This window comes from Pleurodeles waltl, chromosome 8 (genome assembly GCF_031143425.1).
Source record: "Pleurodeles waltl isolate 20211129_DDA chromosome 8, aPleWal1.hap1.20221129, whole genome shotgun sequence".
Classification (NCBI taxonomy): Eukaryota; Metazoa; Chordata; class Amphibia; order Caudata; family Salamandridae; genus Pleurodeles; species Pleurodeles waltl.
Window position 1 is genome coordinate 73,831,913 of NC_090447.1, and position 26,324 is coordinate 73,858,236.

General features: G+C 46.3%; 1 protein-coding gene across 11 annotated transcripts in view; it reads right to left on the reverse strand.

Moving 5' to 3' along the window:
- NUMA1 (nuclear mitotic apparatus protein 1) overlaps positions 1-26,324 on the reverse strand; it is a 443,588-nt gene that overhangs the window by 376,774 nt on the left and 40,490 nt on the right. For 8 of the 11 annotated variants that reach the window (XM_069203747.1, XM_069203751.1, XM_069203749.1 and 5 more), the window contains one exon: positions 26,197-26,291. In XM_069203747.1, coding sequence (XP_069059848.1) covers positions 26,197-26,291 — 95 coding nt within the window. The remainder of the gene's footprint in view (positions 1-26,196; positions 26,292-26,324) is intronic. The other 3 variants (XM_069203745.1, XM_069203746.1, XM_069203753.1) reach the window with 1 other exon arrangement.

Consider the following 26,324-nt stretch of genomic DNA (forward strand, 5'->3'; position numbering starts at 1 on the left):
CGCACATGCGTATCGCAGCGAGACGCTTTTGTATTTAGAAAAGGGCTCGGAGCCCTGTCAACTTCACGTCAGTGTTTTTTATTGGTTCGTGGGCTTGCCTAATAAAATCTGCTTGCTTTCATTAGTCGAAGGCAAGCATACGTCATGCCTTTTCCGGTGGCTAGCCCTCATCGAGCGCAGCGACTAAGTACAGAAAACATGCGAGGCTCGCTGTTTTCCATCGGGCTCGTGGACTTCTTTTTCTCTAATTTACAAGCGCGATCTCGCTTGGCAGAAGTCAAGCGCTTTACATACTTAAATTCACTTTTTCGGGTTGTGTACATAAATCCACCTTAGCCCGATAGGTGAAAAGTCGGGTTAGGAGTATACAACGCGATCAGCTCTAACATGAGCAAACGCGAGACCCGTTGCATTGTAAACGCTTGTTTTTGTTGTTGTAATTTTACAAGACCAGGAGAGGTTCTTCGCTGACCATTTCTGCACGTCAGTGCAGTGGTGCAGGAGGGGTATGTGAGTGGCATCCACCAGCAACAAGTGCAAAAAGTGGGTAATTTTTATTGCCTACATAGTGTATTTTCAGGGCAGCCCACTGGAAAAGTTTGTTACAACAGGATTCTGTAAGCTCCTTTCTCGGAAGGAGAGGTTAAAGCGTTGTGATGTGTTAGGTTTACTTTCAAGGCATATAGATCTCTATTCTCTCAATTCCTGCATACGAAACTGGTTAGAGGCCTCAAGATCCCATTTCCGTACACTGTTAATTTGTGGGTGTTCAACCCTATTCGGCCACCCATAATGTCACACTTCCGGATTTGCTCTGCCAAGGTTCCATGGTTAAAGGGAATACAAGCTGTGACACAGGGCAATATTGTTTGGTCCATCGCATTATATAAATCTTCTTTGAGTGAAAGTCATTGCATCCTGCCCTAACATGTTGCCACATAGGACACATGATCAGAATTTAGGGCCAAATCTGAATCGTTTCAAAGGTATGGGCTAGGAACCCCAAGTGCACACCAGTAAACGTGTTCTCTGGAACAAGGGAGTAGAAAATGCTTTTCAGTGCCCACTGGACCTGTGAAGTTAAATGCAAAATATTTTTTCCATGTTCCTCACAGAACCTCCCTGTGATAAACCCAGATCTGCCTGGATTAATCAAATTTGTAACGCTTAAATTGAAGGCTTGCCGTCTGGATTGCTATGAGTAGTCTCAAGTCCACATTTAACAAGATAGGGTGGTACAAGCCACAAATTGTGAGGTCCTTCACTTGTTTATGAATAACTAATTGTACTTTGTCATAATATTTATCACCTGCCCGGTGGTGGGACGAGACAAACTGCACTGACTAGCCGACTGATCTCCACAGCGGGGCGGCCGACCAAAAGGTAGTAGAACAGGGTGTAAACAAATCCCCACCCCCACCCACCACCCCCTATCCCAATCCCTGGGAATTGGCAACAGAAGATGGCTGGTGGAGGCGAGGACAACATTGGAGGGGGATTCCAGGTGACCTAGAGAAGGTCTGCGCGCAGTGCTTGGCATATCCTAATTCTGGTGGGAGAGAGAGTTTTATCCTCTTGGGCACCAGCAGCTGAAGCTATCAGCCCACAGCAGCCTCAATGGTATTCCCCAATTCAGCCAGGAAGTAACAGCTGCTGTTACCAGGTCTCCAGTGACCGAGCTTTCCCAAAACTCCATAGTTTGTTCTCCATGATTGGCACACTCTTTAGCACCCTCTTTATGTCCCTAGTAAATGGTACCCCTGATACCTAGGGCATAGGGTACTGAAGAAGGTCCCAGAGGGCTTGAGCACCAGTTGCGCCACCCCCCAGAGATCCCTCACCAAACCCACACATTGCCATTGCAGACTGTGTGTGTTGATGCAGGTAAAATTGAAAACACTACTACCTGTCTCACTCCCAGTGTGCCAGGTCCCCTACCACTGTATGTGCCAAATGTAAGTCTCCCCTAAGGCAGGGTATATCAGGGCACATGTGAGGGCGTGAATGCATGAGCAGATATGCCCCTGCTAGGTCTCAGAGTAAGTGAACAAGGAAGCCATTTCCAAAACATGTGCTGGACACTGCTACATGATGGCTTCTCTGAACACAGGGATGTTTGGTACCAAACATCTCAGATTAATATATCCTCACTGATTCCACTGAGAGATTCATTAATAATGAATGCACTGCTGGACCTGGCCTTTTTTGCAGGGTCATCCCCAAACCTTTTGCCTTCCTCCTCCTATTTTTTCCTGACCTCTTTTTGTTGACGTTAGGTCTCTAGCACTGATCAGCAGTGGTAAAGGGCTCAAAGTGCATGTGCTCTCCCTTCTAAAATTAGTGTGATTGGCTTACACCGAATAGGCAGATTTAATTTATCTAGAAGTCCCTTGTACAGTGGTATCTCTTTACCCAGGGCCTGTATATTAAATGCTACTTAGAGGGCCTGCAGTGCAGCTTGAGCCACCCACAGAAGTAGCCTTTCAAACCTGTCTCAGGCCTGCTACCACAGGACTGCGTGCAATTTACTGCCACAGGGACCGGGCATCTAAAGTTTCTTGCAAAGCCTGAAAACTCCCCTTTTAATACATATACGTCACCCCTAAGGTAGACAGTAGCCAGCCATAAGGGTAGGGTGCCGTCTACGTAAAAGGAAGGACATATGTCTTTATGTACTAGATGTCCTGGTGGTGACAACCAGCCTATCTAGTTTTACTACGGAGTGCTGCCTCGATCATAGGATTACATTGAAAATGATGTAACACATGTCTAGGTGGTATTGTCTGATCTGTGAGGGATGGCGTAGGCATGTTTGGTATGGTTGGAATGATAGTACAAAATGCTGCTTACTGGTGTAGATGGACTTATTATAGAAATGCCACTTTAGAAAGTGGGCATTCCTCTGTGCTTATGGTGTTTTGCAGCTTGCCTCCAATACATGTCTGGATCAGAATGACAGCTGGGCTTTGTTCATACTTTTCAGACAGCCTGTACACAGGGAGGGGGGAGGTGTCATCTGCATATTGAATGGTGTTCTTGGGCTGGGAGAAGGGTAGGTGGGGCACACCTGCATTTGTAAAAGCTGTGCCCTGGCCTCACAAAAAGGTATAGTTTACTCCCATACTGATGTCTGGACCCAATGCTGGAGGAGATTCCTAGAACCGGTTAGTGCTGGTCTGAACCCCTTAACCCCCTTTATGGAAGCTGCGCAAAATTAGTTTAAGTACAGGGGGCTATCCACCACATTTTTAGAGCACTTTTGTAATTGGGACTGAACCTTTGCCAGAGGGACTGCTGGACTACACAAAGGACTCATCTGGACTGCTTTTCACTTGTCCTGCTGCCTGGTGGCTGCTAGGTGACCCTATGGACTCATCTGGATTGCTTTTCTGTATTTTGACCTGCTGCCAGTGGGGCGTCTGGATTCTGGGGGACTGCCAGGAGGAACTCCCATAGTGACCTGCATGTGCTGGCCAGCCTGCGTTATCTTAATTACAAGTTTTCTCCTGGGAGTGGCTGGCCAGACTCATCCAAGCCGCCTCACCCTTTTACTAGAGCATGAAGAACGCTACATAAGGGTGGAATCAGTGCAGGGTGAGAGCACATTATACTTTTCGGTGTGGTGAGCACTTCCTATGGTGCAAGCAGACCGGAGAGTGAAGCAGGCTTTGTTACTGGACTCCGTGACCGCCGCACCTCGAGGACCCCCCCCCCCCCCTCAAAGGGACCCCCCTGATAGGCTGCCCGGAGCACTGCTCCCAGCAAAGCAACAGCCGCACCTGCAGAATCCCCGTAAAGGGGCCCTGCCAGTCAGGCCGGAGTGCCTCTATCACAAAAGCACCTGCTGTACCGTGAAGACTCCAGCCCCCAGCATGGCCCGACTCCTTCCGCGTGTGGAGGGATGCCAGGGGAGGTGGCATGGGCCAGGCACTGGTAAGTAGGGCTTCAGCTGTGGCCCAGTCTCCAGTAGTGACGGTGGGGGGAAGGTACTCTGTGGGGCCGCCGCACAGCATGACCAGAAGACATGGACAGCAGCCCCCCCATCTCCACTGTAGGGTAACTCTCTCCAGTTTATGAGCTTCCGTCCTCCCTGAGGCAACAGGCCCGGAAAACAATCTGGACTTCAGGGGAAGGAGGAGGACATGCTATGACTCCCTTGTGGCTGCGCCCACACCCGAAGGTGACCGTGTGGGCAGCAGTCCCTGTCTCTTGTGGTATTTAGTGTGCGGGGAGTATACACAAGAGAATTAGAAGAAGGAAAAGGCAGAACAAATGAAAGAGAGAGGAAGGGAGGGTGTAACCACAAGAGCAGCGTCTTGCATTGAGAGGAACTAAGCCACAGCTCACGAGGCCCTGCTCTACCCCAGAATGAGATCTCCATTGTGAATCTTTCTAATATGATACTGGATGCACAACAAATAAAGATTCTTACCAGAGGTTTGAGTTTTGTTCCTACTTCCCTGCCTGATTTTTCTGAACTACATGTCAATATGTAGAAATTCATTCGCAAATGTAAACTGTTCAATTTTTTCCATGAAAGAAACAAAGGCTTCTCGATTGCCGAATATCTGTGTGCCTGGCAATCTGACCATCAAAGATTCAAAGGATATACAGACACTCTTATCCTTAGAGCATAATACCGATTTTAGTTCTACTCCTTCGCTGTTGGAAATCTTATCTGATTTGGACGTTGATCCATTTCTGAGTGTCGATAGTGGTCTTAAGCCAACTTCCAAATTCACTCCATCCCTACCATCTGACAATGCTATTGACATTTTCCATAAACATGTTACCATGAATCTTTACAAATTGGAAGATCTATATGTAACGAAACGTAGGAAGACTACACAACACACCGAGACAAGAACAAGAAGCTATATACCCACTCTCTAAAGCACATGATATTGTTATTAAGGAGGCAGATAAGGGGGCGGTAACATAGTCCTGATGAATAAAGAGGACTATGCTAAGGACATTGATAGCTTTCTGACACCTCTGCCTATTGCAGACTTTCTCAGAACCCGATAAAAAAAAAAAAGTCAACAGAACTATACAAGAGAAAGTGTCATTGGAGAGACAGTTGCCTCATAACAGATATTGAATATCGGTACATATACAATTCTACACCTAAATCACCATGCATTTACATTCTTTCCAAATTACATTAAAAAATATATTTTTCCACCCGGCAGGCCCATCATTTCAGGGATAGGAACACCTGCAGAGGAACTATCAGAGTATATTGACATTTTTCTGCAACCCTTTGTATGCAAATTACCATCATACATCAAGGATACTAAGGACCTACTGTGCAAGGTCAGTGATTATGCGTGGACCAAAGGCCACTTTTTGGTTACCCTTGATGTTGTTTTGCTATACACTAGCATCCCCAGGGCGAAAGGTATTGTCGCTATACAACATTTTCTTGACAAGCGGGATGCAACCTTTCTTGAACATGCCAACATGTTGATGGATCTCATAGAAACTGTTTTAGACAACAATGTTTTTATACACAATGGTTCATGGTACCGCCAAATACAAGGAGTAGCCATGGGGGTGAACTTTTCTCCATCCTATGCGAACCTATACATGTTTTTTTTTTAGAATGAACATTCATGGCAAAAATGTTCTCCTGAACTAACCCAATATGTTCTATACTGTGGTAGATATATAGATGATGTAATAATGTTCTGGTCTAGAGATGCCAACTCCTTAGGATTGTTTATACAGCATCTTAACACCAATGACTCCAACATCAAGTTTTCAAATTTTCACAGTGACACTAGTGTGGATTTCTCACCCTGTATACTGATGACAAAATATGTTCCACAATATACAGGAAACCCACAGCTTGTAATTCTATACTACATGCCACCAGTTCCCATCTCCAATCACAGATTAAGGCTATCTCTTATGGAGAAGCTACCAGAATCAGCCACAACTACAGTCAATACGAGATATTTATAAGTGAGCTATGGGGAATGGAACAGCGCTTCATAACAGGGTTATTCCAAAATCCTCCTAAAAGAGACTAACAAGAGAATCAGAAAGACAAACCGACAGACTTTCCTCACTGCCCCTACCATAGGTAAATGCAAGGAACGCAATAACTTGTCTGCGACCATCCCCTATAGCACCCTAAGATCCACAAGATTCTCAAAAAGAATTGGTTCTATCTGTTAAACACCATGAAAAAAGGGATCACTGATAGATCCAGTATCATACATAGCAGGGGGCACACATTACGCAACCAGCTATGTCACAGTTTCATGCCATCTACAACAAACGAACATGGTTACCCAAACCGCCCACTGCTTTTCACAAGTGTGGACACTAACATCTGTTATGTTAAAGACAAGTTGGCTACCTTTCGATACACCACCAAAAGATCTTACAGATCTCAAAGTTTATTAACTGCAATACCAGATATGTAGTATACTGTATAATATGTGTCTGTGAACGTATCTATATAGGTAGCACCATCAGGCCTTTCAAAGAAAGGATTCAAGAGCACATTAGGGATATCAGGCACAACAATACTGATTATCCATTTGCAACCCATTACAATTCCATACAGGGAGAGAGAAGTTCTGGGAATTACTGTACATGGTATTGATACATTGGGTATCTGTCCACGAGGTGGAGACAGGACCTTAATGTTAAGACGCATGGAGAGCAAGTGGATCGTTAAACAGAGCAGTGGAGGAAGGGCTCAACATTGAAAGACATCTTTCGGTAAGGCATGTATACTGTCTTTTGGAGTCATGCTGTACATGCATTACATTTGGTAGTGCATGCACGGAACGCAGTGCGATCGACATACGGTAAGGCGACATGCGCATACAATATTTTCCTGCTGTTTGGGCGGACATTTCTGTGCCTATATCGGGCATGACTAATAACCTTTTGTGAAATGTTCTCTCTCTGAACCGGCACTTTCATTATAAGCTATCCACAACATATATATAGATTTTTTATTCCCGGCCAGACAGGACCTCATTTCGTATCCCTGTGCTTCCGATGAAAAAGCTAGTTTACAACTGTCCAAGCGCATAGTATTACCGCTTCTTTTATTTATTGTTTCTGTTTTTTGACAAGTGATTTCCTTGCATTTATTAAGTTTCCTCTAGACGTGGGCTTTTTGCTGCCATGCCCTTTGTTCTGTAGGACTACTGTGGAGCTATATAGTACACCTACAAGGTTTACATTTTATCACTTGCTTATCTCGTGATTATGCTTTGTCACTCGGTCACAGCCTTTATATTTTACCTGCTCCGTTCTCCATATTATATTCATCCTTTTTACATCTAGAATTATGGCCGTTGCCACCAACTGTTTAATTTAACATCACAGGATTTGGCATCTACGACAAAAGACTTATGTTGGTTCTCTAACGGGTGAACCTCCAACATCCTTATGGTATGTCTTATTATTTTTTAAGTTTTACTTTAAAAATTTTTCCTCTGATTTAGTCTATTAATTTTTGTTTCACTTTATTTTTATAGGAAGTCCTCACTTGAGGTTGTTCACAGATTGCATACCTTCACTCATGTTCTTACTTCACCCAATGGTGGCTGCATAGTGTGATTTTGGGTCTAACGAATCAGGATTTCTTCTACTTCTGCCTCCTTACACGTGTGGTTGTATACACCATGTATTTATTACACTCTAGCACACTCATGGTACACTATTTTATAGAGTTTGCCTAGCACGGTTTGGACTTGGTAATTCACGAGTAGTAGATTCCCTGTTTTATCGTCCAGTGACGTGACTGTATTTCTCTTTTGTATGTCCACTTCTACAGCCTTGCGAAAGTCTTGTTGACCAAACACATGTTGGCTGTTTATATATAGTTATAGCATGTATATATGTATTTCTTTCTTGGGTTTTGATAATTCAAGTACCCATGATTGAATTTGACTGCCACATCGGGTTTCATCAATGTTCACCCGTTCGCCTCTAAGGCACGTAAAAAATGCTGATAACTGACGTCTGCACGTCGACGAGGGCTTCTTATTGCCTAGATGACGTCATGCGGTGTCGTGTGGAGTTGGGCAATTGTGACGTCATCGTTGACGTGCAGAGCTAGAAGAAATTTCCGAAGCTGGCGCGATGGGAGAATTCTTTAGGTGAGGAATCCACAGGTAGGTGTATCCATCAGAAATGTATTTATGCTTAAAAATGTACTTCCTTACAACAAATGCGTAACAGTACCCTCTGATAAGCCTAATTGCTCACCCACACCATCACAAAATAGAGCATCAGTCCCATCTACTCTTGCCTCTGCAAAACAATTGGGGATCCACTGCAAATTTGCATGGTGTACTTCTTTTTAATGCACCATAAAGAGAGCCAGCTTCCTACACCTTCCCTGCTGCTGCGGATGAAGATTCTCCGTCCCCACCACCACCCCGCCCCCCTTGAAGGGGCAGCCTGATCAGAGGTTCGATGCTCATTTTTAGAAGCTCAGGATACCAGACTCTCCATGCCCAATCTGAAGCCACCAGGATTACTTTGGGCTGGTCGTTCTTTATCTTCTTGAGAACTCTGGGCAAGAGTGGTATGGGTGGAAAGACATACAGCAGGCCTGAGTTTATTTGTGACGAAAGGCGTCGCCAAGCAATAGCCACCTTGGAAACTCCAACGCGCAATTCTGTAGACATTGAGCGTTCTCTTCAGAGCCGAAGAGACCTAACCAAGGCTCTCCCCACTGCTGAAAGAGACCTCACGCCACCTTCAAGTGGAGACACCACTTGTGATCCGCTAGGCATCGACAGCTGAGTTTGTCCGCCCTGACTTTCAGAGAGCATGCCAGGTGTTGAACCACCAAGGATGTGCCCTGCTATTCCAGCCATGTCCAGAGAAACAAGGCCTCTTGATAAAGGTCCACAACCCCACCCGCCCTGCTTGTTGCAGTAACACATGGTGTGGTGTTGTCCGTGAACACCTGCACTAACTTACCCTTGACAGAGGGAAGAAATTCTTTCAATGCTAGTCTGATTACCTGGAGCTCCAACAGATTGATGTGGAGTCCAGATTCCGCCGGAGACCAGTCCTCTGATCTCTATCTCTCCCAGATGGCTGCCCCATCCCAGAAGTGACGCATCTGGCTCTACTTTGAGATCTGGTTGGGGAAGGGAGAGGAGTCTGCCTTTGACCCAACTGCGGTTCATCGCCCACTACTGCAGGTCTTTCAGTTCTCTATGAGATCTGAACCACAGAGAGATTCTCCTGATGCTGCCCCCACTGGAACTTCAGGTCCCACTGCAGAGTCTGCAAATGCCATCTGGCATGATTTACCAGCAGGATGCAGGAAGCCGTAAGGCCCAGCAGCCTCAGAGTCAGTCTTACCCTGAACCCAGGATAGAGTCGAAATATCGGTATTATAACCTGAATATCCTGGACTCGCTGCTTGAGAGGATAAGCCCGAAACTGCACTGTGTCCAGAACAGTTCCTATGAAAGAAGGCCTGAGAGGGAGTCAGGTGTGACGTTAGCACCTTTATAGTGAACACAAAAGGTTCGCAGTAGTCTGTAGGCAAGCTCGCCTTCAACAGCCAGTCGTTGAGGTAGGGGGAAGACTAACCCCTAAACCTGCGCCAATGAGTTGCTACCACCGCCAAGGGGCACTGGTAAGCCCAAATCGGAGCACGGTGAACTGAAAGTGCTTGTGGTCTACCTTGAACCGCAGGTAACACATATGGGCAGGCAGGATGGAAATGTGAAAATACTGTATGAAAGTACCCTCTTTTTGACATGGTTACCCCCACTTTTTGCCTATTGTCAGTATGTTTCGACTGTGTTCACTGGGATCTTGCTAACCAGGACCCCAGCGACTATGCTCTGTCCCTTTAAATTTGGTTGCTTGGACACCACACACCCCACATGTGGCATACTGGTGCCCCATTCTAAGTCTCTAGTATATGGTACCCAGGGGATTTGGGCACCAGGGGTTCCCCATGGGCTGCCGCATGTATTATGCCACCCATGTGGAGCCCATGCAAAGCGTGTCTGCAGGCCTGCCATTGCAGCCTGCGTGAAAGGGTGCATGCAGTATTTTCACTACAGGTCACTGTAAGTCACCCCTATGGTAGGCTCTCTTAGCCCAGAGGGCAGGGTGCAAGTACCTGTGTGTAACGGCACCCCTGCCCTAGGAGAGGTGCCCCCACAAACTCCAGCTCCATTTTTATGTACTTCTTGAGTGCGAGGATGCCATTTTTCGCATGTACTGGACAGAGGTCAATATCTATTTCCAGATACATAATGGTAACTCCAAACCTAGGAATGTTTGGTATCAAACACATTGGAATCATACCCCAGTACTGTTGCCAGAATTGGAACTATGATTCCCTGCACTCTGGGGGCTCCATAGAGGACACCCAGCATTGCTCCTACCATCCTCCTGGGGTTTTCCAGGCAGCCCAAGCTGCTGCCACCCCTTAGACTGTTTTCTGTCCTTCTGCTGCTTTAACAGCTCAAGCCCAGGAAGGAAGAACAAAGTATTTCCTTTGCAAGAGGGGGTAACACCGTCTTCTGTTGGAAATAGGTGTTACATGGCTTGGGAGGGGTAGCCTCCCCGAGCCACCGGTATGCTTTGAAGGGCAAATTTGATGCCCTCCTTGCATAAACCAGTCGCACCAGTTCAGGGACCTCCAGTCCCTGCCCCGGGTCGAAACTGGACAATGGAAAAGGGAGTGACCACTACCCTGTTGAGCACCACCCCAGGGGTGGTGCCAAGAGCTCCTCCAGAGGGACCCTTGATTCTGCCATCTTGAATCCAAGGTGGGTAGAGGCCTCAGAGCGTCTGAATGGCCAGGTCGGGCAGGTGATGTCAGAACCCCTCCTGACAGGTGGCCACCTGGCTAGGAGACGAATCCCTCTTCCAGGGCCATTTAGGGTCTCTTTCTTGGGTGGGTCTTCCAATTCGGCTTGCAAGATTCCAGCAGGACTCCTGTGCAGCCTCTACTTCGACTCCTGGCCACTGGAACAGCAACTGGACTCTCCAGGAACCGACAATTTGCATCCACGATGAAGACTCCGCTTGCTACATTGTTTCCGCGGCTTCTGAAAACTTCTGCAACATTTCCACGGCTGAGCACACACTGAGGGCGGCAAGTCTTCAGTCTGCACCAGAAGTAAGAAGGAATCTCCCTTGGTGTAAAGGAGTCACTTCCCTGCATCCGCAGGCACCAACTGCAACGACGACCAGCTGCGTGGATCTCCTCTCACCCTGAGCTAGGTGGATCCTGCATCACAGGTGGTGGTCCCCTTGGTCCTCTCTACCAGCTGTCCAACTTTGGTGAAGGTAAGCCCTTGCCTTCCCACGCAGGACAGTAACCCCGTGCACCGCCTCCCTTGCAGCTACCAAGGCTTGATGGCATCTCCTACAAGGGATGTTCAGGCTCCGTGTAGCCCCCAGCACTCTCCCCTGCGACGCACAGCCCTCTGCGACTCAGTCTTCATCCTACTGTCGACCAACTCCTGCAACCACAGTCAGGTGGCTAGTGGCTCCTGCCACCATCAACACTCCTGCACTTGGTCCCCTTCTTTTTCAGGTCTTCCTCTTCAGGAGCCCACCACTGGTTTCTTGCAGTCTTGTTTGGGTGTTGCATTATTCTTCTTTTTAGTCCTTTAGGAGGTTTCGGGAAAATCCAGTAACTTACTCCCTTCTTCCTGGTCGCTGGCGGGCACTGTGGTACTTACCTTTTGGGGGGTCCTAGTTCTTCCGGCTCCCCTCTACAGAGTCCACTTACCTAGGTGGGGATCCTGCATTTGCATTCCATTTTTTTTTTTTTGTATAAGGTTTGGGCTCCCCCCTTAGGTCACTATTGTCTATTTGCAATTGCGCGGTTTTCTATCGCTTTCTATGCCTATTTCTGATTACTAGTGTACATATCTAGTGAGTTAGCTCTTTGTGAAGGGTTCTTTATCCCGAGTTGAAGAGATATTGGAAGAAGGCGACAGACTCGGCTTTTATGGGGTTAGTGAGTTTATTTCTGTTCGTTTGCGCTAGACAACTATATTACTTTTCAAAGTTGTCTTGTGGTCAGACTCCAAAGAAATTAATATGAATCCCTTTATTCTTTTTCAGGGTTCGGTGGTGCTCCGGGAATAGCCTGGTCCGGTTTGGAGAGAGGTCTCGTTCTCCCGACTCTCAGTGACACCGGATTTCCCAAAACAAAGAATGAGAAAGGAACAGGTAAGTGGGGGAAAAAGTAATTAAACACAGTTAATTAAGGTTAGTAGGGCGTGGAGGGGGGGGGGGGGGTTGTGAGAGTGGAGGTAGGTGGGGGCTACTTTTCCTTCGTGGTTTATTCTTTGTGAACTCTTCGTGCTCCCCTTTTATTCTATCCCACTGCTTCCTGTTTGCGGCACTTTGTGCTATTATAGTCAGTTAGTCTCGGTCTTATTTACACCGTCTCCCCTTCTCTGCAGGATCTCAGCCCTTTCCCCTTAACGCCCCGTAATCCAGCTAGCCACCCGGAACCCCAGTCCCACTGTCAGTACGCGCGTACCTTGGTTGGCCACGCCCCTCCAGGGACGCGGCCGGCTTCCAGGTGATCTCCCGACTTCTCTCGAGCAGGGGCGGGAGGCTCCCTGAGCTTTCCGCTCCTCAGCAATGCCTCTTCCTTCGTGGCGGGGTTTCCCTTCCCGGTCGGCGGCCTGCGGCGTTCCTCCTCTCAGCTCCTCGTCGATCCAGCGTGTCTCTCTCTCCTCCTCGCGTCGTCGTCTCCTCGTCCGTTTTCTCTGTCGGGTATTTCTTCCTGACAGATGGCGTTGGACGTCATCACGTCCGGAGTTTCTCGGGTGCCCCCGGGGTATCCCTCGGCGGTTGTCCTATCTGCATATGAACCGGCGTCAGGAGGCGCCCGGTTACACTTCCCCTCACATGAATGGGGCTGGTCGAGCCCCACAAGACCCGGAAACCGGGATAAATAGTCAGCCTGACCCATAAGGTCACCAGGGAGATGGCAAACCTGGAAGGAGAAAGGTTGGAGCTCTATAAACCATCTCAATATACGACTGTTGGTATTCTTATATCTTGAGAGCCAGGTAAGGGGTGCATGGTCTGTATACAACAGGAAGGGCCTGCCCAAAAGGTAATATTGGAGACTTTCGATTGCCCACTTAATGGCAAGACACTCCCGCTCTATAATGGGATACTTCTGTTCTCTGGGAAACAGTTTACGACTGATGAAGACGATGGGATGGCTTATTTCGTTTTCATCTTTTTGAAAAAGGACGGCTCCCACTCCGACGTCGGAGGCATCAGTCTGGAGATGAAAGGGTTTTTCAAACTCAGGGCATTTTAAAATCGGTTGAGTAGTGAGACACCTTTGTAAGGTATGGTAACTATGAAGTTGAGTCGGGTTTAGTTTCGTGATATTGTTGGGCTGCCCTTTTCTTAAAAGGTCGGTTAGGGGGGCAGCCAAACTGGAATAGTGTGGGATGAACCTTCGATAGTAACCTACTAGGCCTAAAAAGGAACGAACCTCCTTTTTCGTGGTGGGAGCATTGGTGTGCAGGATGGCTTCGATTTTATTCATTTGGGGTCGAAGTATGCCTTTCCCAATGTGATATCCCAGGTAGGAGATATCATTAAAGGCCAGTCGGCTCTTGGCGGGGTTGGCTGTCAGTCCAGCCTTCCGTAAAGCCGAAAAGATTTCGTCTAGGTGTACCAAATGGTCTTCCCAGGTCTCACTGAAAATAACGATGTCATCCAGATAGGCCGCCGCGTATCTGTTATGAGGTCGTAATATAGTGTCAATGAGACGTTGGAAGGTGGCGGGTGCCCCGTGTAACCCGAAAGGGAGAACATTAAAGTGATACAATCCTGAGGGAGTAGAGAAAGCCGTTTTTTCTTTGTCTTCGGGGGCCAGCGGGATCTGCCAGTATCCTTTGGTCAAGTCGAGGGTAGACATATATTTAGCCTTTCCCAACTTTTCTAGGAGTTCGTCTATCCTCGGAAGGGGATACGTATCAAATTGCGATATGGAATTGACCTGTCTAAAGTCAATACAAAAGCGTATAGACCCATCAGGTTTGGGCACCAATACTACTTGCGAGCACCAGGGACTTTGGGAAGGTTCTATGATGTCTAGGTCTAACATTTTCTCGATTTCGTTTTCTACCAGGGCTTTCCTAGCTTCAGGGATACGATAAAGCCTTAATCGTACTATCTTCCCAGGTGGTGTGATGATTTGATGATGTACCAGTCGTGTTCTACCGGGCATCGAGGAGAACACCCGGATATGGTTATCGAAGAGTTTGTTTAACCGTCTATTTTGGTGAATTGAGATATCTGCATTTATGGTAGGAACTTCCCTCCCGCCAGGGGGATCAGTGGGACACCACCCTATCTCTAATTCCTTAACGGTGTTAACTAGACAGCCTTGTCTCTGGTCGCTCAGAGGTTCTTCCCATCGCTTTAATAAATTAACATGGAAGATCTGCGACCTATTGGGATTATCTTTGAGCTGAACTTTATAGGTTACAATTCCTATTACGGGGTATGGTCCCTGCCATTTTGCTAACAGTTTGTCGTCTGAACTGGGAAGAAGCACTAACACCTTATCTCCTATGGAAAAAGATCTTAATTGGGTATGCCGATCATAATTCCTCTTCTGTTTGTCTTGGGCCCTCTCCATGTGTTCCCTTACGCTTTCCCATACTGTGTGTAGGTGGGATTTTAACTCACGGGCATATTTCAGAATGGTCTTTTCTCCTTCTTCCTCTTCCCATATTTCAGCGGCCATATCTAGTAGGGTCCGGGGTTGTCGCCCAAACAACAACTCAAACGTACTATGGCCCGTAGAGGCTTGTTCATGGGTCCTAATTGCGTATAATACTAAGGGAAGTTTTCTATCCCAGTCTTTACCTGTCTCAGAGATAGATTTCTTTAGTAGAGTCTTTAGGGTACGGTTGTACCTCTCCACCAAACCATCGGTTTGTGGATGATAAACCGACGTCCGCAATTGTTTAATCCCTAATAACTGACATATTTGTGTCATCAAGTTGGACATGAATTGGGTACCTTGGTCCGTTAAGATTTCCCGAGGAAACCCGATTCGGGAGAAGAACCCTATCATGGCGTGGGCAACACTCTTGGTGTTAATACTAGAGAGGGGGATAGCCTCAGGGTATCTCGTGGCGTAATCAACTAATACTAATATATAACGATAGCCTCTAGAAGAGGGCAGAAGGGGCCCAACCAGATCCATCCCTATTCTGGAGAAGGGAACATCAATGATGGGAAGGGGTTGTAAAGGGGCCTTTCTCCGCGAGCCTGGATCAATCAATTGGCATTTAGGACACTGTTGACAGAATCTCCTAATCTGGGGAAAAAAACCCGGCCAATAGAATTTCCTCAACAAATACTCTTCTGTTTTCTCCCTTCCATAGTGGCCACCCCCTGGCTGGCTGTGCGCTAAGTGTAGGACTTGTTGCCTATAAGGTTCGGGAACTATCAATTGTTTCTTTTCTTCTTGGTCTTTGTTAGTGACTCGATATAATAGGTCCTTAACTATGGTGAACGAGGGACCCTTATCCTGGAGGGTCCGGGGTCGTGCACTCTTCCAGGCATGAACCAAACTGGGGTCTTCTCTTTGGGAGGTCCGGAAAGGGGGAAGGGTGGTGAGGGCAAGAGCCTTTGTAATTACCCTCGCGGGACTTGAGTTCTCTTGTGTGTAGGCTTTCTTAATTTTTCTTTTCTCATTCCGGGAGGGTTTAGGTCGTACCCTCGGAGGTGACAGAGGTATGTTGGAAAAGGGAGCGTCTTTCCACCAGGTATTCGTCTCTTCGACCTGTCGAACACTATCCAAGAGTTTCGAGAATTCCAAAAAGTCAGTTCCTATTATGGCTTCTTCAACTAGCCGTTCTACTAAACCCACCCTTATGGGGGTTTCTTTTCCTTCCCAGGTGAGGGTTGTCCAGATTAGGGGATATTCTCTGGTTTCCCCATGGATACAACAGATTGATACCGTAAGTCCTGAAGTGAAGTGAGGTTTATCGAATAAACCAGCCCTGACTACAGATTGACTGCACCCTGAGTCGATGAGGGCCACTGTGGTTTTCCCATTGATAACCAGTCTCTTTTTATAAGGGGTTTCTCTTCTCCCAGTATAAAAGACTCTCCCCCTAGTAACTCCTATTTCCATGGGTTCTGTTTTTTCTGTTTTCAGGGGGCAACCGCGAGCTATGTGCCCCCATTCTCCGCAGCTAAAACACTGAGGTTGTTGTATGTATGGCCGTTCAAGTCCTTGTGTCTTCCCTATGTCCTCATTGATTCTTCGCCCCACTGACGAGGATGCCCCAGAACCCTGACGCAGGGGACTAGGTGCTGATCGAGGAGGTGGGATCTTGAATTCGAGGGAGCGATGAAAGGCACAGGCTAACTCGATGGTGGTATTGGTATCTGGGTTTGGATGTTGTTTGATCCAGTTGCGCGTATTAGGGGGTAGAGCGTCTAGGTATTGTTCCAAGAGCACGATCTCAATGATGTCTTCCCGGTTAGTCCCTATGGGACCTAACCATTTGAGACCCAGATCTTTAATCCGGAAGTATAGGGCCCGGGGATTTTCGGAGGGCCCCCACTTGGCTTTTCTAAACCGGACACGATAATGTTCAGAATCAAAACCCACCCGTTCTAAGATGCTCTTTTTAATATCCTTATACGGGGTTGTTCCGCCTGGGTTTACCGCTTGATAAGCAGATTGGAGAGTTCCCGTTAATAAGGGGGCGATATATTGGCCCCATCGCTCCAGAGGCCAGGTAGCGGAAGTAGCGACCCGTTCAAAATTGGTGAAAAAGGCATCAGGGTCTTCACCTTCTTGATATCGTTGTAAGACCGAACTGGGCACATTCGGGTGTACTCGGGTGGCAGCGATTGTATCCGTGAGATTTTTGATGGCGGTCTCATGAACCAACTGGTTGTTGGCCATGATGGTGGCCTGACTTTTAAGGGCATTTTGTAGGGCCTCTCTTTCCAACTTAGCCTCTTTCTGTTGCTCTTCCCACACTATTTGCAGGTGCCTCTGTCCTGCGGCCAACTGTTGCATCATATCGGACATTGTTGGCTTTTCTTCCATGGTCTAGAAGTCCCTGTCGCCTGTTCCAATATCCCACTTCTGACACCACTGTGACGGGTTCTTTATCCCGAGTTGAAGAGATATTGGAAGAAGGCGACAGACTCGGCTTTTATGGGGTTAGTGAGTTTATTTCTGTTCGTTTGCGCTAGACAACTATATTACTTTTCAAAGTTGTCTTGTGGTCAGACTCCAAAGAAATTAATATGAATCCCTTTATTCTTTTTCAGGGTTCGGTGGTGCTCCGGGAATAGCCTGGTCCGGTTTGGAGAGAGGTCTCGTTCTCCCGACTCTCAGTGACACCGGATTTCCCAAAACAAAGAATGAGAAAGGAACAGGTAAGTGGGGGAAAAAGTAATTAAACACAGTTAATTAAGGTTAGTAGGGCGTGGGGGGGGGGGGGGGTTGTGAGAGTGGAGGTAGGTGGGGGCTACTTTTCCTTCGTGGTTTATTCTTTGTGAACTCTTCGTGCTCCCCTTTTATTCTATCCCACTGCTTCCTGTTTGCGGCACTTTGTGCTATTATAGTCAGTTAGTCTCGGTCTTATTTACACCGTCTCCCCTTCTCTGCAGGATCTCAGCCCTTTCCCCTTAACGCCCCGTAATCCAGCTAGCCACCCGGAACCCCAGTCCCACTGTCGGTACGCGCGTACCTTGGTTGGCCACGCCCCTCCAGGGACGCGGCCGGCTTCCAGGTGATCTCCCGACTTCTCTCGAGCAGGGGCGGGAGGCTCCCTGAGCTTTCCGCTCCTCAGCAATGCCTCTTCCTTCGTGGCGGGGTTTCCCTTCCCGGTCGGCGGCCTGCGGCGTTCCTCCTCTCGGCTCCTCGTCGATCCAGCGTCTCTCTCTCTCCTCCTCGCGTCGTCGTCTCCTCGTCCGTTTTCTCTGTCGGGTATTTCTTCCTGACAGATGGCGTTGGACGTCATCACGTCCGGAGTTTCTCGGGTGCCCCCGGGGTATCCCTCGGCGGTTGTCCTATCTGCATATGAACCGGCATCAGGAGGCGCCCGGTTACACTCTTATTGGAGGGTTGCTTCTAGTGCTTTTTTCTAATTGTGTCTCTAGAATAAAGTACCTTTATTTTTTAAATACGGAGTGTTTTCTTTCATGTGTATAAGTGCTGTGTGACTACAGAGGTACTGCGTGAGCTTTGCATGTCTCCTAGATAGGCCTTGGCTGCTCATCCACAGCTACCTCTAGGGAGCCTGCCTTCTAGACACTGCCTACACTACACTGATGAGGGATACCCAGACCTGGTATAAGGTGTAAGTACCTTAGGTACTCACCACACACCACGCCAGCTTCCTAGAAATACGCATTCTGTAAGTCTGGCACTACCTACCAGTCTTCTTGGTCTAGGGCAGACAAGACTCGAGCAAAAGTGAGCATCTTGAACTTCTTCTTGAGGAACAGATTGACGGTCCGCAGGTCTAGAAAAGAAGACATTTGCTCTTTTTGGGTATCAGAAAGTAACGGAAACAACAACCACTGCCTACTTCTGATATCAGGACGCTTTCTTTGGCTCCCTTGGCCAAGAGAGCGGTAACTTCCTCTCTGAGCAGTGACAAATGATCCTCCACCAGCCGTTCGAATGATGGCAGTATTGGCCAAGGAAAGGCAGGGCATAGCCCTTCCTAATGATCTGCAGAACCCAAGCATCCAATGCAATAGATTGCCGGTGAAGGAGATGATGTTGAATTCTCCCTCCAACTGGGCAAGCATCAACTGGGCTGCAGAATCAAACTAGGAGAGCTTGGAGGCTGCAGCTGCCAGGGGTTGGACAACATCTGGCTTCCAGACCCTCTAGGTCTGAAGACACCAGGGCTCATGTCCTTGCGGAGCTTGGGAAGCTTGTGACGGACAGTGGTTGACATAGGGCTGGTGGGTGGTATGCCCCTTACGGGGTCGCAAAAGGCAGACTGTTAATGAGGGGTTGGCGAGAGGCCCAAGGACTTGGCCATAGCCTGAGAGTCCTTGAAGAGCTCTGGCCCAAAGTCTGCCTTCTCGCCAAACAAGCGAGTCTCATCTAAGGATGTGTCCATAAGGTTTGTCTGAACATCCCCCTAAAAGCCAGATGTTCTCAGCCAGGCATAGCACCATTGCCGACAAAACCGTTCTGCACAACGAGTCAGTCATATCCAGGGCCACACCTAATGGTAAACGCTGCCGCATCTCTCCCATGTTTCACTGCCTGTGAGGGGATGGCCCAGGCCTCCTGTAGGACTTGTGGCAGCACTTGTCCAACCTTATCCCACAAGGTGTGCAAGAAACCATCCATAAGCATGGGGTATTCACTGACCTCAATGCCAGGCTGGCAGAAGAAAACATCTTCCCACACTGGTCCAGCCTCTTGGATTCCCTATCCAGGGGAATGTAAGAGAATAGGCTGTGGGAAGTTGAGGCATGGGCAACCAGGGGTGTGTTGTTGTCTGAGGAAACTAGAGTCACAGTCAGTGCAGGGTGATGCTGGGGGGCAACAGTTCTATTTACAGGAGCACCTGTGCAGGGCTTGGACCAAGTTCCCAGCAGGATGTCAGTAAGTGCTTCGTTTAAGAGCAAGAGAGGTTAGGAAGCGGAAGCCCCAAGCTGAAGCACTTCAGTCAAAAGGTTAGTCTTGACAGCCATTGAGGGCAGTTTGTAGATGTCCGCTGCCCTACACAACCCCATTGTATAGGAAGCTCTCTCCTCCACAGCCACAGTGGGAGGAGAGAGCACGCGAGTATCTGTAGAGGTATCCAGTCCACTGGCCTCTCGTAGTTCCTCATACCAGTCCACAGACCTCACTAACTGGTGTTCTAAGGGGTCCAGTGACCCCTTCCAATCTTCTTCCGTGTCGATGCTGAAAATAATGCTCAGACAACGATCTGGCACCTGTGGGTGCTGTCAGCCCCAGAATCTGCATTGTGCTACACCATTCAGGCTCTGGACGGACTGGAATAAGAATGGGGCTGGTGGAGCCGGAAGCATCAGCATCTTGTGCCAGAGAAGGACGCATGAGTATGACCGGCGCCGATCTGGATTCAGATCCATGAGACCCCATCAGAGCCAAGGCCAAAGCCATCGGCACGGAACCTGATGGGGCCTCCTCCAACTCCGCGGGTCCAAAAGCACTTCAGAGGGGTTGGCCCCCCCGAATATGCTGGGTATGGTCTCGTAGAAGTCTTTCACTTGAGCGGGAGTCGCTCCGGCTCCCGGAAATGGAGGGATGTGCTGAGTCAGATATGGCATCGATTCCATGGAACCATGCCTGGAACGCTGAAGTTCTTAACTTGACGCATCAGCGGATGGATTAGGCGAAGTCAAAGCCCGTTTAGATGATGACGACTTCTTGTGCATCTTGCCTAAGAACCTAGAGTGGGAGGAAGAGAACCTGGGGCTCCTGGAGCAGTCCTGGGACCTTTTCCTCGACCAAGACTGTGACCTCCTAGGAGTTGCATCAGTTGACAGATTACCAGGCCGCGAGCAGCTTTAAGGACTGCTCCCTCAAAACCTTGGGTTCCATTCCCCGGCAGTCCAAGCAAGAGTGAGTCATGATCACGCTCGAGACACCATAGGCAACAAGGTGAGGGTCCTCACCGACCTGGTGAGGCGACAGGTGCCACATGGTTTGAAACCTACCTTCCTAGATGTCATCTCAACACACAACCAAAATACTCAACAAAATGTCGACAAAAGCCTGTCAAAAAACGGCTGCGTGGTGGCTCTCTCCAGAACTGTGCTATCTGTCGTGGAAAGAAAAGAACGCATGGGTGGCGCCTATATAGGTGATCGCGACATCACATTGGGCGACAACAACGCTGACAACGCAACGCGGAACCCAAAGGAGCCACCCAACTGCACACGGAGGTCTACTGCTCAAGCTAAAAATTTCGGATCTAGTCTGACGCCTGGGAAATTCAAAGGCAAGGAATCTGTAGCTATAAGTTTCTATCAGAAGTAAGAGGTTACAGATCACACACGGTTAGATAGCCTGGGGGAGTACCTAATGGGGGCTTATCCCCCACCCCAAAACGTTGAAGTATCCACTAAATTCCAAAATTTAGAGCTCGTGGTGCTAAACGAATGATTATCATGAACTGGAAAGCTTTTACTACCCTCACATTACAAGTGTGGAGACAGTACGCAGTCACCTGGGCAGAAAGAAAGTAGAGAATTATAGAGAAGAAAACTGGGGGCTACGTAAAACACCAACTGTTTTATATTGGGATACAACAAGTAACAAAAGTTTAAAAACTATAGGACGGAGAACAAATCAACATCCTGAATATGAATTCATTTCTCACTGAAATGCAGACCCTGTGCAGCCCTAATAGCTACAGACTGCTGCACCTAGAGAAAAGAGACTCCCTCTTGGCTTTGCAAACCGCTCCCTTGCACATTTCGGGCACTGTTGAATCCCACAGCTCAGCTGCACAACCTGCCACAGGCACTTATGCACTTGCTCTATTATTATTGCTCGCAGATAATGTACTATGAGGAACAATAAAATAAGATTTAGAAATACTCTGTCTAGCACGAGATGCACACTCCAGAGGGTGGGGCAGGTTGGAGGATAAGTTTCAGTAAGGGGCTCCACGTATGGTAACGATGCAATAATGCAGACTGGTCATATATTTGAGTATTCTGATGTAAACGTATGGAGATACACACGACTAAGCATACAAGAGATCGTATTGAGAAGTACGGAAAAGTCAATAAAAAATTGCCATCCCTATTACTCCAAGGAGCCTCATGCTGCTCTCTGGTCTCTCCTGTAGGCTGCTGAGGTGGGGACTTGACTGCTTTCCATTAGGAAAATGCCCAGTGGTTCCAGTCTAGTGCAATAAATTTAGGGGTCTTCAGGCCAAGTGTGTTGCGGAAGAAGGTCTGCACATAGCTTCAGGTCGCCCCAGCTTGAGGAACACTGCTGATGTGATTATTTCTTTAGGGCCTATTTTCAAGGACTTCAAGCTTACTCTGGAAGGTGATCTTTTGGTCTTTCACTAGGCTGGTCTGTTTAAGTCTTGTTCTTCGTCTCTGCAGTCCTTCTACCTCTATTTACTCCATATATGTCTTCATTTCATGGATGTCTTGCCAGCTGTCATTCTGTGGACCAGGTAGGACTACTTTGGTGTCTGTGAAGACTCCTGTATTTATTAGTGTATAAAGAGGACCACACCTCAAGTAGCAGATGCACCTGTCTTTTTGAGCATCAATAATAGCAGGAGAAGAAACTCTTCCCTCATGAACTGAAAGCACAGCTTGCGGAGAGTGATACTACTCTTGCAACTACCCATTTAAGGTGATGTTCAACCAAGACAGAATTCCTCCAAAACAGTAAATAGGTGCAACTATATCCATGGCGACTTCAACCCAGGGATTATTATTATTATTTTTTTTTTTTTTTTTAAGAACGGCCACAGGTGACGTTGTCCCACTTAATTTTCTTCAAGACTGAAAAATAATTAAACAACAAATGATATTTTTATTGATGAATAGGAGTGGAACATATGGGCAAGAAACTGAAATCTCGGGGCTTTGGTCCCTGTGCAGCTTTGCTTTCATTGGAGGATCTGCGAACCAGTTGGGAAGGAAGAAGAGTAGAGCCAGAAAGACAGTAATTAAAAGAGTGTGCGAAATTCTGTAATTTGGATTCGCATAATTTTGTCAAAATTACACAAAAATTACATATTATGCAAAATGAAAATCTGTTATTTTGCGCTATATATTTTAGCGCAAAATGCAAACTAGTATCTATTTTTGATGCAGATTCATTCTGCGCAAAATAAAAAAAAGTGCAAAAAGGGTCAAACATGTTCTGTTCCTGTGCGTTTGCAGTAAATATTTACTTGGAATGGCACATTTGGGGTGTATTTAAGCAAAGAGGTATAATAGCCCAACTCACGTTATTGTAATTAGAGAAGATTGGGTATGCAACTCCAATTCGGGTAGAAAAGTGAGTGCTCCAGCGCAGAGGCTAGAGGAGGCTAGTGATACTGGTTCCACTGCCAGCAGCACTCACATAGAGTTGTCCAGGTCATTGAGAACCCCAAAATGAAAAATAGAGATTAAGTTTGTACCGATCTTTAAACTTAAGTTACATACAGCCCCCAAAATCATCTGCCCCAGTTTCAACTGCTACGCAGGAACAGAGGAGTAACAGGAGAGCCATACATAAATAACATGCCTTGTGTACCTGCTACAAATGTTTAAACAAAAATAACCTTGTTTGCTGCCACCCACATACCATCCCCTCTGCGTCTTCCATTCTTGCAAACCTGTGTTCTGCTCTCCAATGGAGCAGAGAGTTTGTGCCACAAAAAAGGCAACTGACATCAGCATGCCAATGAGGACTTCTTATGGCTCCAGTGACATTACACAGTTGTGTGCAGAGCCGTGCTATTGTGAAGTCCTCGTCAGCGTGGAGAGCTATGGAGAAAAGTTTCTATGGAATACTGGTGCATGGGGATATTCAAAAAGGTGAGGAATCCACAGGTAGATTTATCCATTAGGATAACCTGGCTCGCCAACACCCACATACCACCCCCTCTGCACCTTCCATTCCACTCCCGAACCTGTGCTCTGGTCTCCAATGGAGCAGAGAGTTAGTGCCCCAGTCACACGTTCTTTGAGATGTCAGAACAGACTGGAATTTCTTTATGACAATGCAACAGGGCAAAATTGTTCAAAGAAATGAATAACCATATTTATAATCTGGTAAGTGGCTCTCAGTGAGAGCCGTAGATCATAATTCCAGTTACCGAAACCGTACAACAGTCTGCTTAACTTGTGCATGAGCAAATAGCTTCTTTTTCCTGGGGTCTAGTATGTGCAGTAGAAGGTATTATCAAAAGGGTGGAATTCCATCTGCTTGGAACTTTTGACTTGGGAGTCAGTTAGACACCTCTCACCCTCTGGACATAGTCTTGGATGTGCAAATTAATTAGGTTTATCGCCACAAGCAGCTGATAAGTGCTTATTGTGTTTACAATTTTGCTAACATCCATTAAATGACATTTGGGGCTGATAATATCTCAAGTTTTAGAATCATTTAAGAGTTTGGCAAGAGGGAGGATGAAAACGAAGGATCTTTCAAAAGAAATCAATTTGGGTGTAACAAAACCTCCTTTTTAAGCAACATCAGGTTTTCAGACATCCACAGATTTGGGAACCAATGCTGTTAAAATGAGCATTTGGGCAGATTGTTATTATAGCAAAGAACAACTTGGTATTTGTTCTGGGAAATGTTTCCTAGTATTCAAAGTAGTATGTACATTTTACCAAGCCAGAAATGTGTTTATTAAAAGCAATAAAAGTGATAGCACTCCTGGTGTAAGGACATTTTGCTACAATTTCAACTGTGTGCAATGTCTGATATTGCAGCACATCGCTACAAAATGACAAACATTGAGCACAAAAAGGGATAGGAAGTTACTTAAGATTACCCTAAAAGTATAAAAATGCCCTGTTTAAATAAGGAAATCCATGTAACTTACTGCCCCTGCTGTGAATTTAATGTGGCTACCATATCACTTTAAATCATTGATTAGTGTGTTATCACACAATAAAAACACTAACGGCAAACAAATAATATGCCAAAATGTAACATTGCATTCTATTTAAACAATGTAATTTTGCAAATATGGAATGAAAGCTAGATAGGGCTGGGACAGTCCGATGCATGTTAGAGTAAGGCAATGGAGTGACTATGCTCAGTCCTAACTGGCATCAAATGGTTTTATCTTTACCTGAAGACTTCCTCAGGGGCCAATCTTTCATTTTGTTTGCATGTAAATATATCTCAAAAATATTTAGTATATTAAAGTGCTTAATATCTCTCTCCAAGTTAAGATGAAGTCAACTAAGCAGTACAAAATCCTATCTATATAGAACAAAAATAAACCAAAAACAAAACAAAAAATGAAGTGTTTCCATGTCAGAAAGGGTGGCAGATTATGGTTTTGAGTAAGTTGAGCGGAGTAAGGAGATAGACAAAAACAAGCACAAGTTGCAAAATTACATTAATTATTTATCTTCCAATTGCAATAATGGGCTAAATATCTCTGCAAGCCATGCTTGGTTAAATAAACTCTGTTTGCTGTTGGGTTTTCCTTTCATTACGGAGTGTTGGGGATGGGCTTGCCATTGTATTTAGTGTTTAAAATTATCAGTCAACACCCCATGATGGAAAAGGATAATTTACTTATTTTAAGCTTAGTTCTCCATCAGAGGCATATTATATTAACTTTGTAACAACACCTGCTATCGCTAAAATCCTTTCAACAAAGAAATATCCACATCCTATTAAATATGTATATATAATAAAATACTTTTAAAAGTTCAAATGGCTGTTATTGCCATTTTATAAAAGAAAACAAATAAAATGCAACTTTCTTTATGCACTGACCCAGGATCTAACACATACAAGGAAGGATCTTTACGGTTTATGGATTTTAACGGACACACAACTTCATCTGGAAAAATGCAGAAGGCACTAGAACCATGATCATTCCATTTAATCTTTGTGTCAATAGCATCAAATGTTTCCTCATCAAGCCTGGCATTCTCTTAGTCCACTTCTAAATAGACTTAATCAATTCTAAATTAATACTTCCTCTATGTTTGAGTGAAGGCGCTAATACTGTAACAGACATGAGACAAAGACACCATGGTCACGGGGTGATAGCTTTATCAATCCTTATTTGTTAGGTTCAATCCAAACTGCTTAACAAGACGGTAAAGACAATTTTGAGGTTTATAACACGTAAGCTGCTTTTTCAATTTCTAATTTATCAATTTTGTATTAAGAAAAAACACCACCGAGCTGCTTTTCAAATTTTTTGTGATTACACATCAGAACAACAGAAGTCAGGATTGTGCAAAATATGTGACTATATAACACATGGACTTTGCAGTAGCTGGCTCACAAGCAAAGAGCTGCTATTATTAATCCAAAGAGTCATATTATACTAAACGTAAAGCCTACAAGGCCACACATCCACAAATTATTCATGGTCTAAACTGCATTGTATAGCCCATAACAAATTCTCCACACAGAACATGGCATACACTGACTGCACACTCCCCAAGCCTTCATCTTTCACAACCTTGCTTCAGTCAGTCACCAGTACTCACTGCAAATGCTCTTACTCGCAAGAAAGCTGCTGATGAATTGAAACCTTTCAGGAAAGGGCTGATGTAAAATTTCTTTTCCCTCTTCATTGCCACTTCTGAAACAAAAATATTTAAAGACCATGTTAAGT